General features: G+C 38.1%; 1 protein-coding gene across 2 annotated transcripts in view; it reads right to left on the bottom strand.

The window, feature by feature from the left end:
• The window catches only part of SMYD3 (SET and MYND domain containing 3), a 732,202-nt gene that overhangs the window by 552,495 nt on the left and 163,583 nt on the right, over positions 1 to 16,124 (bottom strand). For both annotated transcript variants that reach the window (XM_068986141.1, XM_068986142.1), the window contains exon 3: positions 383 to 490. In XM_068986141.1, the coding sequence (XP_068842242.1) occupies positions 383 to 490 (108 nt within the window). The remainder of the gene's footprint in view (positions 1 to 382; positions 491 to 16,124) is intronic.

Here is a 16,124-nt window from a genome sequence, read left to right as displayed (position 1 = left end):
GAATCATCTAATTAAAATCTCACTTAAAGAAGCAACCCAAAAAATGATATACTTGCCCTGTGCATTAGTTCTCAGTAGAACAACAATAAAGGCAACGTAACAGGAATCACTAACATCTCATGCCCCAAACATAGGACCTTATGTCTCCATTCCTAAGAGAACACATACAGGGCCTTCAAAAACGGGGCCATGCACTACATCACTGACACCAATGTTGCGATTAATAGAAAATAGCAAGTTTTGTCTTAAGATATTTCCTGGAATAATCCACCTTCTACTTTAATAAAGATTTAAATTTAGCCTTAAATATGACTACTACAAGTAACTGCAAGTGCTTATGTTAAGTTAAAACCCAAGCATATTTCACAAGTTTTATACTCACAAGTTTGAAAACAACTCTGCCAAGTAGTCGGACAGAGTCAGGGGGATATCTGGGTTTGCAGCTTTTAAGGCATTTGCATTCTCGCTTGTGGTCTTGCCAAGCTTTTTTCTGTTAAGACAAGAGTGAGGAGGGCATATAAGACATAAAAATTTAACTTTCGTTTATATGGGTTTTGAATGTTGAGAGTCATCAACATTAACTTAATTTTAATAGCCTAAATATAAGTGCAAATAGAAAAGGAAAGCAATATTCTAGTACTATTACTGATCCAGGATTTAGTATGCAATTACCAAGCATGGATATCAAAAGCTTCCATTTCACCTTTATCCTTTATTTGCCCCGTGGTTATTACCTGGCTGGTAGCTTCCAAAGAAAGAATGATTATGTCTTTCTTAATAATTCATAAGATAGTCTCCTAGGTGATTAAATAGGATTCTTAATAGACAGTGATTTTGAATACAAAAAGAAAACATCACTCCAACTTAGAAAATAAAACTCATGGTTCAGAAAAATCAGAACAGGACAGATAGCTATCTGAATTTCTGTGCTGCTATAGTAAGTACAGAAATATCAGGAGGGCTAACAAAACTTTTAAAAATAGAAAAATCCTTTAGTTTTTTAAGATAACATAGAAAGGAGTTATTAGCTAAAATGACCAAAGGCTATTTTTACTCAGAATGGTCTTGGTTTATTTATGTTGTCCTGGCCTAGTTATTAACGTTCTGAAATGTTAATGGTTGGGATTGCACAGTCACTTAGCCCAGAGTCCTAGCCATGTGCTGGTGGGGTGAAGAGACCACAGAGCCGGTCACCAACATCGAAACACTAGGAGGGAGAGGACTAAATGGAGGGACGTTGTCCTCGAGTCTGAAATGCCATGACTCCCTTTGTATGGGACTGCTTCTCTATGGAAATATAATCCAGGGTGTCTAATATCTAACCCTGGTGAGAGGGAGACCACTAGACCAAATATCTAATATTTCTTTTCCAAATGAGAGCTGTAAGTTCTGCTTGTGAAATGCCTCATGCTCACATTGTCTTCTTTCAGAGATTATAAATCTGCTTCCCAGATGCTGGGCCTAGGAAATCCCCCTATAAGAGGTCTCTCTTTTCCACTTAATAGCACAACATGCAGCATAACCAAACCAGTAGCTGCAGCTACTCTGAACCTGTGACTCAGATTCAAGTTCAAGCCAGCATTCTGCTCAGAAAGACTGCCTGTGCCAGTTTGCTGGGTGAAGGCACAGTTTGTCCACCACTATCTCCTAGTAAACCAAACCTTGGAGACATTGTTTACAAGGGGTACATCATTTCTTTTATCAACTCTACTCACAATTGCCTCATTTCATTCCTTCTTATTCACTATGGCGATGTTCTTAATGTGATTTTTTTTTTAAGTATTTATACTTTGTGTGTGTGTGTGTTCATTCGCTCATTTGTGTTCAACCCTTTGCGACCCCATGGACTATAGCCTGCCAGGCTCCTCTGTCCATGGGATTCTCCAGGCAAGAAAACTGGAGTGAGTTGCCATTTCCTACTCCAGGGGATCTTCCCAGGGACGGAACCTACATCTCTTGCCTCTCCTCCATTGGCTGGTAAATTCTTTACCACTGTGCAACCTAGGAAGCCCCATTTACACTTGCCTCATTTCCAAATAAAAATGAGTGTTTCAGAGAGAGGTGTGTATGAGATAAGATTGTAAAATTAGAAACAAAATGTAATGTTAAAATTATGGGGAAAAAAGTATTCTAGCATTACTTAGCATTCTACAGTGTGTCAGACACATGGCTAAGCAGTTAAAAAAGATTTCACTTGATTTTCACAATAATCCAAATGGTAGATATTATCCTTATACTAAAGATGATGAAAGTAAGGCTCAAGAGCTGGAATCTAACTACCAAGCTACATAAATATACAGAGAGAGAGTATAAATTCTTAGCAAGCTAAACAGGAAAGAGAAGTAATGATCGCGCTTGTGCACTCCATTTATATGAGATGCCTTACAGGCAAGGAAAAAAGAAATCATAATTCTCATCTGACAGAAGAGAAAAACACATAGATTTACCAAGTATTAAATCACAGGAGGGAGTTATTCCAAGAATGCTAATCAGTATACTGGACAATGTCTTTGACAATAGCTCACAACACAATGGCCTTTCATAGAGCTGCTTCTAACGTCAATAGAATACAACTCAGAGAAGACAAGATTTCCATTGCTCCGGGGGCTAACCTTGGACTACAATTAGTAAGCACCAATGTGCTGTAAGATCCCTAAAATAAATATGGTTTCACTGTCAAATAAGTTTGAAAAACATTTCATATTGTAGAACCTGCTTAGAGATTCAAAATACTTTTAGCCTACTAAAAGTTCTAAAATGCTCTGTATTTCAGAAACTTACATAAATAAGTTAATACAGAGTTTCCCGTTACTGTTATTACCATCCTTTGGGAAGTCAGGTTGGGGTATACGGACTCAGAGATACCTGTACACTTTCTTTCCTTCAGCTGGTCTTTGAATGAGGGTGGGTAAGCAGACAAATTCACAGTCATTCTCACTGACGGGGAACTAGAGCATGGATGTTTTTGATTATTGATTGAGGAGAGAACCATAGCTTTGGTGCAAGAGTTTTCATTTGATACTGAAAGTGTCTGGCTGGAAAAGAACTGCAACTAGTAAAATAAGGCTGAGATAATGGATTAAATGATCTTAAGAGCAGATTTTAATTGACACTTAACTCTTAGAGATCACCCATAACTTTCATATTAAAACCTCCAGTTTTGAGCAGCTCAGCCTTTTGTAAGCTTACCAGGGAAAGGCAACTACATGTACCCCAGGTAACAAACCAACAGATCTGTCAGATGACATTAGTTAGAATGAAGCTTCTAAATTTTAGAAAACTCTTGGCAAAAATGACTTTATTTCTTTAACATAATTAAAATGAGTTTTTATTCTCAGCAATAATTAGAAAGTAGACAATATATCTCTTAAGGCTATTCCTAGATCATTGCACAGAAACTTTGGACAATGTACTTATTTTCCAAACTTACTTCAGCAAAAACAAAAGAAGTTCATTATTTTCATCTTAAACCAGATCTATATAAATATGGAAGGTAATCATACCACTAGAAACCATGCTACTAGAAACTATGTTTTTAAAACATTAATTGTAGGCTTACCATAGGCTTACTAATAGAAACAAACCACAAGAAAAAGTTTAAAAAGAAATCTTTTAAGCAACTGCATTTGACTTCGAAGAAAACCTTACACTCATATAGAAACATTAGGCATCATCTTCACTCTACAAACTTTAACCAAGGAGTGCAGCTCGCCAGGCTTCTCTGTCCATGGAATTCTCCAGGCAAGAATAATAGAGTGGGTAGGCATTCCCTTCTCCAGGAAGGAGATCTTCCCAACCCAGGGATGGAACCCGGGCCTCCCATATTGCAGGCAGATTTTTTTTACCATGTGAGTCATCAGATGGAGACCTCATGGACACATTACATAAGGACACATACACATTACATATCTACCCCTTTCTCAAAGATAAGCCCTTGATCTACTTTTTCCTCTTTTCTTCTATTACTACAAACACAGGGTACAATTAAGATTTTATTCACAACACTAACTGTAATGTTTTCTGTTCTCATAGTTGAAAATCAACAATAAAGTATAACAAGCACAAATTAGCATGAAAGACAAAGGAAATTAAAATACTGAATTAAGAAACAAAGGCAAAACCAGAATTCAAAGAGACATGTGTACCCCAATGTTCATTGCAGCACTGTTTATAATAGCCAGGACATGGAAGCAACCTAGGTGTCCATCAGCAGATGAATGGATAAGAAAGCTGTGATACATATATACAATGGAGTATTACTCAGCCATTAAAAAGAATACATTTGAATCAGTTCTAATGAGGTGGATGAAACTGAAGCCTATTATACAGAGTGAAATAAGTCAGAAAGAAAAACACCAATACAGTATACTAATGCATATATGGAATTTAGAAAGATGGTAATGATAACCCTGTATGCGAGACAGCAAAAGAGACACAGATGTATAGAACAGTATTTTGGACTCCGTGGGAGAGGGCAAGGGTGGGATGATTTGGGAGAATGGCATTGAAACATGTATAACATGTACAATGGCATTGAAACATGGTGAAACGAATTGCCAGTCCAGGTAATGACATGCATGACACAGGATGCTCGGGGCTGGTGCCCTGGGATGACCCAGAGGGATGGTATGAGGAGGGAGGTGGGAGGGGGGTTCAGGATGGGGAACATGTGTACACCCGTGGCAGATTCATGTTGATGTATGGCAAAACCAATACAATATTGTAAAGTAATTAGCCTCCAATTAAAATAAATAAATTTATATTAAACAAAATGAAAAAAAAAAGAAACAAAGGCAAGGAGAGAAGAATTTTAGATAGGGCAAAAAAGAAATTAAGACATCTTTGACTCAACTCCATGTATAAGTACATGTATGACTCAAAAACAACTTCAGAGTATATACATTTTCATATAGTTTATAGTGTTTATATTGATTCATCATATAAACTGATGAACTAAACCCAATTGTTTTCAGTAGGAGTAATCCTAAACTTGGGAGTTTAGGATTTTATTGCGGGTATTTTTGTTTGTTTGTTGTACCCATGGTGCTTGGGAAGCACCACGGGTACTTACTAGTCAGGGGCCAGAAATGCTAGACATCCTGCATAAGACTGTCCCATACAATGAAGAACTGTTCCATATCCAACAGGACTTGTAAATGTCTGATCAGACTTCCTAGAAAGGTGACAAACTTGTTCATAATTATCTGAGCCCAATCTCCTTTGTTTATATAAAGACATTTTTACATACTTTTAATAGCACTGAATTCTCTAGGGAAATTAAGGTAAGATTGCATTTAAGAATTAAATGCTACACAATTATTCAATATTTCACAAAAGCATCCCACTGAAGCCAAAAACAGCTTTGGTATGTGTGTTAACCAACAAAACACATTTTCTGATCTGCATTTTGCAACTTCCCTTTGCACAGTGACTCTGTACAGGTACAAGTATATGACTTCTTAATTATGTCTTCTAGTCTAGTCACACCTGAGCACTTACACACAAAAGTATATATTATTCTAAGTTATTTTAATGCTCATTTTTCTTTATGTTCCAGTTATGGCATTTATATTGATATTGAATTTTGAAAGATGTAACTAGGTAGACTGTATTACCCAAGAAATTTCATTTCAAGATAGTAGAGATGACAATATAGTAACTTAGAAAGATGGCGTTAGGCCTGAAAAAGCTGAAAACCCCAGATCTAGAACAATGCTACAGGTACACATCCAACACGCACATAAGAAAATATTTTAAAATACACAGCCTGGGACACATCCCACAGAATCTCACAGTACTGTTGAGATAGAATCTGATGTCTAAATTGTTTTTAATCACTGCGGCAGATTTCATGTGCAGCCAACATTGAAAAACCACTGAGCTAGGCTAAATTAAAAAGGGGGGTCACCATATATACAAGATAGATTAAAACTATAAAATACTATTCTATACTTATAGTTAAACTATTGTCTTACAGGAATTAATATTTTTTTTGTAATGAGGTGGGAAAGAGTTTCTAAAGCAGGACATAAAACCTAGAAACCATAAATGAAAAGATGCATATGCTAAAAAACATAAAAATAAATAACATATATCAGAAAGAAGAAAACCTAATACCTCAAATGTGGTTGAAAAATAAAGAACAACTAGGAAAACAAAATCTAAACTATGTATATGGATAGTGTTAAATGTCTCCAAAATAGAAGGAGGTCTTATAGAATAAATAAGAAAAGGGTGAATATTTCCATAAAATTAGGGGGAAAAAAGTGAAAGACATGAAGGGAAAATTCATGCCTAAAAAAGAAAAGCCAATAAACAAAAAATACACACAAAAAAAACCCAGTGATCAAAGAAATGCTAATAGACACAAAATATCATAGGTGACCCATTAGTGTGCTAAAGATAAATGAAAATATCTGTATTCAAAAGTTTCTAGGGTGTAGGCAAGTGAGGACTCTCTAACTCATCATTAGAATTATAAGCTTCCCTAATCTTTCTGATGAGTGTTTGGTAGAGAACATCAGAATTTTTAATGTGCATTTTGCTGGCATAGAAGTAATATTTATAATGTGATTAACCCTAATTTAAATGATATACATAAATAAGCTGAAGAATGCTCACTGTAGATTTGTTAAAATATTAGAAAATTGGCATTAATTTTCCAGTTTTTCCTATAAGAAAAAGCCAATTTTGTTCTTCCCTGTATAGTTTCCCAATACTGTTTTCTTTTACAAATATCATACACTATATTTATAAGTAGAAGCAAACATAATTATCTTTCTTATATCTAGTATTGGTGATTCAGGGAGAAGCATTTTTATATGAAAGAGAAAAAAGTAAAATCACTATTAATAAACACAACTTCTTAATGTTTGTTTATTTTGGAAAACCTGGTTGTAACTCCAATAATCCCTTAAATGTATTAATTTTTAAATATTAAAAAATGCTTCAATAAATTATTTTATAACAGCAAATAAGTCTTTTGTAACACAAAGAATAAGTAAACTCACCAATTTTTAAATATTATTATTTTATTTTTGAGTTCCCCATGTGGCACTAGGAATAAAGAACCTGCCTGCAAATGCAGGAGACACGAGATGCAGGTCCGATCCCTGGGTCAAGAAGATCCTCTGGAGTAGGAAATGGCAACCCACCTCCAGTATTCTTTCCCGGGAAATTCCATGGACAGAGGAGCCTGGAGGGCTAAGTCCATGGGATCATAAAGAGTTGGACACGACTGTATCATGCATATAAGAGGTGTGCAATAGATATCTGATGATTGATTCTAAAATAAGTACCATTTAGGAGATACAACTTACTATATATTTATCACTGTTTATTTTAAATGTAGGCCATCCAAAAAGAAGATCAGGAAAATCCCTAACAATCCTTGCTCTGACCAGTCGGAGATGGTCTTGATTGCTTAATTACGAAAGGAGAGGACTGATGAAATGTTAGGACAGGAAGAGAAAATCCATTTATTTCTTCTTTCTTATACAAAATAACCTTTATGCTATTATCGTAATGTTTTCCTCCCTGAGTTGGACACAAAGCTACTACAGCTTAATAACCCATTTAAATACTATTTAACATTGAATTTTGGTTGGATTAAATACTCATTTTAGGGCAGCTTATTATTTTGTGGGATAGCCTGTGGGAAGGGTCAATATATATTGAGCCCAGCCTGGGTAAAATACATCTAATTTACAACTAAGGGCTCACTAGACATTTATTCTGTAACTGGACTGGATTCAATCATCTCTAAGGCAGCTTCTCAATGATTAGAAAAAAAAACCCTATGATTCTGTAATATCCATTTCTAACGAATATGTGAATTATATCAAAAAGGCATGAAACCTCTTCGTGCATGCATGCTAAGTAAGCTTCAGTTGTGTCGACTCTATGAAAACTTATGGACTGTAGCCAGCCAGGCTGCTCTGTCCCTGGGATTCTCCAGGCAAGAATACTGGAGTGGGTTGCCATGCCCTTCTCCAAGAGATCTTCCCAACCCAGGGACTGAACCCATGTGTCTAACGTCTCCTGTATTGGTAGGCAGGTTCTTTACCACTAGTGCCATGTGGAAAGCCCCTGAAACGTCCTCATGTGAGACTTATGAAAATTTGGAATGGTATTTTCCTCAGATTTGGGGTCATTTAAAGATGAAGGAAATTGGCTTAAACTGTGGAAAATTTTTTAAGCCAGCTTATTCAACAAGTTCATTTATGATTGATAACCACTATTAGCCACAATTAATAACCATTAATATGCACAATCATCTACAGTTTGTCTCCCATGAGCCAACTTAGGATATCTGAGTTGCCATGTGACTTTCAGGAAAGAAAGAGGACCCAACAGTATTCCATTCACTTGTAACCTCTTAATGGCAAATAAATAATACCTTCTTCACACTTCAAATGTGGTACACTAATGAACTGCAGGTTGACAGATGTCTGAAGACCTGAAAAGCTGGAATCTGGGAAAAGAAAACTGGAGAGCTAAGCAGTCTGTGTAACAAGCTACAGTTGACTGACAGGTATTGATTAAAATCTTGCATAAATTCTCCTTAGAGCACGCTAGAGACCTCGTGATAGACATTAGACGTATCACTTTAAAAGCTTTCTGGATACTGTATCAAATGTAGAACAAGAGCGTCTTCCCACTACCTTAATCAAATTAGACAGATAGGGCCAAATATAAAGACAGAGTAAGGCAAGAGGATGGTTACAGGGCAAGAAGTTGACAAAATTAATAAATAATTACTCCTTAGGAAAATGGGGATTACAGTCTCCAGGTTAATTAAGGAACCTCATAATAAATAACAACATGTGTCCCAAAGTAAGTCAATCACCATCTAATAACAGGTTCAAGTCAAATCCATTCTGACACCTATTTTTGGAAAGTTTTATTGAAACAGCCACATTCACAGCTTACACTCACTCTTTTCATACTACAACAAGAGAGTTGAAGAGCTGTGACAGAAATCTTACAATCCATAAAGCATGCACAAGGAGGTTTCATGCCCTTTTGACATAATTCACATATTTGTTAGGAATGGATATTACAGAATCATAGATCTTTCATCCTTTATAAAATTAAAAAATGTTTATTATCTGGCCCTCCACCAAAAAAGTTTGCCAACCTCTGAAGTACTGAGAGGTCATATCAAGATGGAATGGTGCAATTGAAACATTTTATCTGGAAGGGCAAAATAAATAATTCTCTACACACTTCCAATTTTCCTTGAAAGAAATCTCCATGCTAGATTAACTGAAATGTCAATGCTGAGTTCTAGTGGAACATGGCAAATGGGCACATGCATTTTATCTCCCCAACACAAGTAATCTATCAAGTTTTTAACTTCCATAGTAAACCAGAAGGGCCATCAGTGGATGAAGGGTTTAACCTCTTTTCTGTAAGTCAGAGAGTGAGGATAAGAGGACAGGCTAAAGAAACAGGACAAATGAGGCTGCCTCAAAGTGGCTGGAAAGTTTCTGAGTTCAGTTCAGTTCAGTTCAGTTCAGTCGCTCAGTTGTGTCCGACTCTTTGTGACCCCATGAATCGCAGCACGTCAGGCCTCCCTGTCCATCACCAACTCCCGGAGTTCACTTAGACTCACGGCCATCAAGACCGTGATGCCATCCAGCCATCTCATCCTCTGTCGACCCCTTCTCCTCCTGCCCCCAATCCCTCCCAGCATCAGAGTCTTTTCCAATGAGTTAACTCTTCTCATCAGGTGGCCAAAGTACTGGAGTTTCAGCTTTAGCATCATTCCTTCCAAAGAAATCCCAGGGCTGATCTCCTTCAGAATGGACTGGTTGGATCTCCTTGCAGTCCAAGGGACTCTCAAGAGTCTTCTCCAGCACCACAGTTCAAAAGCATCAATTCTTCGGCACTCAGCCTTCTTCACAGTCCAACTCTCACATCCATACATGACCACAGGAAAAACCAGAGCCTTGACTAGACGGACCTTAGTCGGCAAAGTAATGTCTCTGCTTTTGAATATGCTATCTAGGTTGCTCATAACTTTTCTTCCAAAGAGTAAGCATCTTTTAATTTCATGGCTGCAATCACCATCTGCAGTGATTTTGGAGCCCAGAAAAATAAAGTCTGACACTGTTTCCACTGTTTCCCCATCTATTTCCCATGAAGTGATGGGACCAGATGCCATGATCTTAGTTTTCTGAATGTTGAGCTTTAAGCCAACTTTTTCACTCTCCTCTTTCACTTTCATCAAGAGGCTTTTTAGTTCCTCTTCACTTTCTGCCATAAGGGTGGTGTCATCTGCATATCTGAGGTGATTGATATTTCTCCTGGCAATCTTGATTCCAGCTTGTGTTTCTTCCAGTCCAGCATTTCTCATGTACTCTGCATATAAGTTAAATAAGCAGGGTGACAATATACAGCCTTGATGTACTCCTTTTCCTATTTGGAACCAGTCTGTTGTTCGATGTCCAGTTCTAACTGCTGCTTCCTGACCTGCATACAGGTTTCTCAAGAGGCAGGTCAGGTGGTCTGGTATTCCCATCTCTCTCAGAATTTTCCACAGTTTATTATGATCCACACAGTCAAAGGCTTTGGCATAGTCACTAAAGCAGAAATAGATGTCTTTCTGGAATTATCTTGCTTTTTCCATGATCCAGCGGATGTTGGCAGTTTGGTCTCTGGTTCCTCTGCCTTTTCTAAAACCAGCTTGAACATCAGGAAGTTCACGAGTTAGTTACCTTCAAAATCTTCAACTCCTGCCAAGCAGAACTCAAACAAGAATCCAGAATTGAAGACAATGTATGGGGCAGAGAATGGGATTAAGGAGTGACTGAAAAAGAAAGTATTAACCGGAAGTGTCTATACAAGAGAGTCCCAAAACATCTCCTTACTACTGGCATGATTTTGAGTAAGTTGTAGAGTTGAATGCAATGCTAAAATTATCTCTGATCCAGATCACTGCTTTTACTTTCTGCTTAGTCTTCCTTCCCTCATGCTCACCCCCTTATAAGGGTTTCCTCAAATAGCAGTCTCATTCTTTGAGTGGCTTAAGGTTGTGATCACTTTATTAGAGAGGAAGAAATAAGATCTATGCATGCTTAATAGTTGTGGAGTGAGCAATATTTTTTAAAGAATGCATTGTTACTGCTGCTGCTAAGTCACTTCAGTTGTGTCCGACTCTGTGCGACCCCACAGACGGCAGCCCACCCAGCTCTGACGTCCCTGGGCTTCTCCAGGCAAGAACACTGGAGTGGGTTGCCATTTCCTTCCCCAATGCATAAAAGTGAAAAGTGAAAGGGAAGTCGCTCAGTCGTGTCCGACTCTTAGCGACCCCATGGACTGCAGCCCACCAGGCTCCTCCGCCCATGGGATTTTCCAGGCAAGAATACTGGAGTAGGGTGCCAAGGATACATTAAGATATAATTATATTACAATAAAATGTGCCCATTTAAGAGTATAGTTTGATGTGAATAACACCAAAATTAAGATATAGAATGTTATTACTCCCAAAAGTTCCTTTGTGGGCCTTCACATTCAAGCCCTCCATCCCCAACAACCAGAGATATGGTCTCCATTATTACAGACTATTTGTGTCTGTTCCAGAACACACTACTACTCTCCATCTGGCTTTATTGCCTCTGTAAAATGTTTCTGAGATTCAGTCACGTTGCTGCATGCATCACCAGCTGTTGTTGATGGCTGAGAAATAGTAAATTATGTGTGTATCTATGTGTATACACATGTGCACACGCAAATACAAATACACACACACCTACCTAGGAGTAGAATGCTAGGTTAGTCGGTAAGTATACATTTAACACTTTTAGAAAGCAGTTTTCCAAAGCAGGTATAACATCTCACATTCCCACCAGCAGAGTATGAGGTTCCAGTTGTTCTGCTTCCTTATTAGCACTTGGCATCGTCGGTCTTTACCATTTTAGCCATTCTAGTGGGTACATCAGAGAAGGCAACGGCGCCCCACTCCAGTACTCTTGCCTGGAGAATCCCAGGGACAGAGGAGCCTGGAAGGCTGCAGTCCACGGGGTCGCTGAGGGTTGGACATGACTGAGCGACTTCACTTTCACTTTTCACTTTCATGCACTGGAGAAGGAAATGGCAACCCACTCCAGTGTTCTTGCCTGGAGAATCCCAGGGATGGGGGAGCCTGGTGGGCTACCGTCTATGGGGTCACACAGAGTCGGACACGACTGAAGCGACTTAGTAGTAGTAGTAGTAGTAGTAGTAGTAGTAGTAGTAGTAGTGGGTATATAATGGTATCTCATTGTGCTTTTCATTTTCATTTCTCTGATGACTAATGATATTAAGCCTTTTTTCGGTATATCTCACTGAAGTGTCTATCCAAATCTTTTGTCCACTTTTCTGTATTATCTTACTATTCAATTCCAAGCACTGTTTAAAAATTATAGATACAACTCTTTGGTCAGATATATATGAATTACAAACATTTTCCCCAGCTTGTGGCTTGCCTTTTCATTTTCAACTTTGCTCTAGTCCACTTTATCCATATGTCTTATATAGTTAGTGCTTTCTGTGTCCAGCCTGAGAAACTTGACCTAGGAAATTCAAAGATTTTTCTCCTAAGTTTTCTTCTATAAGTTTTATACCTTTGGCTTTTACATTTAAGCTGGTAACTATTATGAGACCTTGGTGGGGGAGGGGGTGCTGTATATATATCAATTCTTCTCCATATGCATATCTATCACTGTTTGTTGAAGATCATCCTTCCTGATTAATTCTTTATGTGGTGTATGTTTTCATTTTGATGAATGCTTGAATTCATTTATTTCAGCTTGTTTTCAATATTAGGATTAAAAAACTTAAATCAGACACATACACACATACAGAAGACTATCCTTTCTACACTGAATTACCTTGGCACCTCTGCAGAAAATAAACTGGCTATACATGTGTGGGATTGTATTTGTTTTTAAATTTTTTCTATATATTATGATGTTTTGACATCTTATAAACCTTTCTGGCTGGAGAGAGGTTACCCATCCCAGAGCTAGCCAATTCTTGTGTATGTGTGCTAAGTCACCTCAGTCATGTCCAGCTCTGTGCGACGCTATGGACTGTAGCCCACCAGGTTCCTCTGTCCATGGGATTTGCCAGGCAAGAACACCGGAGTGGGTTGCCATGCCCACCTCCAGGAGATCTTCCTGATCCAGGGATCGAACCCACATCTCTTATGTCTCCTGCATTGGCAGGTGGGTTCTTTACCACTAGTACCACCTAGAAATAGACAGCAAAAGGCTCAGCAGGCAGCATGCCTTTGATATGCAAACTAACCAATCAGAGACCTACTTCCTCCATCTGCTTTAAAATTCAGAGTCAGGTAGGGCCACTAGCAACCACTCCTATAGCTCAAATCTCCCTGGAATTATTCAAATTAGCCAGTCTGAAACTGTTTATCTTACCCTTCCTAGCCTTTCCTGCAGAAACCTTACTAAAGGCGCTAGCCTCTAATTTCCCCCCTCTTCTCCTTTCCGCCTCCTAACCACTCTGAGGCTCCCCCCATGTGATCCCGTATGGCAATTCATGCTCCTGTTTCTAGACATATGAGTGTAATAAACTGTTTTTCCTGAGCTTCTCCAAGTCCCCTCTTGCGGCCACAACTACCTATCACAGAAAGCACACAGAACAGGGCCTATTCCTGAACTCTCTCTTCTATTCATTGTGCTGTATGTCTGTCCTAAAACCATCGTCTTCATTACTGCAGCTTTAGCATGTTTAAATCAAGCGGTCTACACCCTGAAACTTGGCTCTCCTTTTAATAAAGGACTCAGTTTAAGTCTTCTGCATTAACACATAAATTTTAATCAGCTATCAATCTTTGGGACTTTGAGTAGGATTGCACCGAATCTAAATCTAGAAAGCGATATTTTGAAATCACTTATTTGTAACTTTTTATTGATTTTGAATTTTTAAAATTAATACTTAAATTTAAACTTCGGGTTCTAGAACAGCATGCAATTATCATTAACCTTGAAAACATAAGAGCAAAGGCACAACTAGCAAACTGTGGAAAATGGAGTGACAGAGACGAGGAGAGAGTGGGAATATTAGTATCTTCACCTTTAACGCAGGGAATCAAGAGATACTGTTTAGAATTGATAAAACATGGATGGGGGCTTGCACACAACATTTAAAGTTACAAACACAAGAAAAAGAATTTAACCTAATAAACATATAATAGTTATCACAATGCTAACACAGCAAGAACAGATCTTTTTTTCCACCTAAAACTGGGTCTATTACACTCGCTTCCCCATGTCAGTAAAGAGAATCATCTACCCAATTTTTACAGCCAAAAGCAAAGGAGTCACTCTTCATTCTTCTCTTTCCCATCCCCATGTTCACTTCCCCTACAATTTTTTCATACAGTCTAATTCCCCGCAATCTGAGCAACACTATCCAGTTGCCTATTCAATACCTCCATGCAGATGTTTAATGGGTACAGACTAAACATGCGTATAATTCTCCTCTTAGAACCTGTTCTTCATGAAGATTTCTGTAAGTCACTAATTAGTACCACATTCACCCATCGTTGCTCCAGCCAGAAACTTAAAAGTTGTATGTCTGACTGTTCTTTCTGTCTAACCTCTTACATCTAATCTATCGACAAACTCTTTTAGCTACACCTGCAAAATATGTCTCAAGTTCAATGATTTCTTACCACCTCTACTGCTACCACTCTAACCCAAGCCATCAGAGCTCTTGACTGGACCAATGCCTGACATGCTGAGTTCTCAACTTGAATGGACGTGTGAATGAATGATCCTGATATAGCTATGCAAGAAGAGGGACAGGAAGGAGATGCCTGTCTCTCATCTTGCATAGGTAAGGTAAGTTTACCTATTCTTCTTGAAAAGGTAAGCTACATTCCCTGTCCATCAGAGCAGAAAGTTAACAGATAATATCTATACTGGTGAATCAAAAAATATTACTATGTCTCACTTGTACATGGAGTTAAAAAAAAAAAAAAAAAAGAAAACTTACAGATACAGAAAACAGATAGGTAGGTATTTACCAGAGGCAGGAGACTGGGGAGGAGGTAAAGATGGTCAAGTGATACAAATTTCCACTTTATAAGAATTAAATAATTCCTGGGATGTAACGTACAGGATAGTGACTATAGTTAACAATACTGTATTGTATATCTGAAAGTGATAAAAGAATAATCTTAAATGTTCTCATCACAATAAAAAACATGATAATTACATGTGGTGATGGATGTTAACTAAACTTATTGTGATGATCTATCAAATATATACCTATCAAATCATTATGTTGTATATCTAAAATTAACACAGCATTAAATGTTATTTATGTTTCCATTAGAAAGAAATATTACTATAGACAGGTTATTTAGAGATACTGTAATTTTTTAAATCTAATTCAACAATTATCACTAATGAAAGGTATTCATTCAATCATTCATTCACTCAACAAATTATACTACATCTGCAGCATAGAGCACACCCTCAAGGAGCCTGACATCTAACTAGACACAGGAACTTAACCCCTAAATTAACACAATTAGTTTTCTGTATGATAAAGAAAGAACGCAAACTAGTTTCAGGGGGTTAGGAAAGAAGGGAGTGACATTTAATCCAAGTTCTAAAGGATAAACAGAAATTCAGTAGCTAGGGGGAGACTTCTGGTCTAGGTCCAGGAACTTACATAGCCAAAGGCCCTGAAGTAAAAACATGGTAAAGTCTGTGAGTTTGAATTTCATCCTGAGGAAAAGGAGGGCCAGGGTCTAAAACTGGTGAGTGAGAGACTATGCTGGCATTTCCCTGGTGGCTCAGAGAGTAAAGAACCTGCTTGCAATGCAGGAGTCCCCAGTTTGATCCCTTGCTCGGGAAGATCCCCTGGAGAAGGGATTGGCTAACCACTCCAGTATTCTTGCCTAGAGAATTCCATGGACAGAGGAGCCAGGCAGGCTGCAGTCCATGGGGTCTCAAAGAGTCAGACACAATTGAGCAACTAACACTTTCCCTAGGAAAAAAAAAAAAATCACTCTGGTTCCTGTGTAGAAAATAGAAGCTGGCAGATTGAAGACTGCAGATAACCTTGGGAAAGAGATCATGGTAACGTGCACAAGAGTAATTGTAGAG

This window comes from Capricornis sumatraensis, chromosome 14 (assembly GCF_032405125.1).
Source record: "Capricornis sumatraensis isolate serow.1 chromosome 14, serow.2, whole genome shotgun sequence".
Classification (NCBI taxonomy): Eukaryota; Metazoa; Chordata; class Mammalia; order Artiodactyla; family Bovidae; genus Capricornis; species Capricornis sumatraensis.
This window is presented reverse-complemented; position numbering and strand designations above follow the sequence as displayed.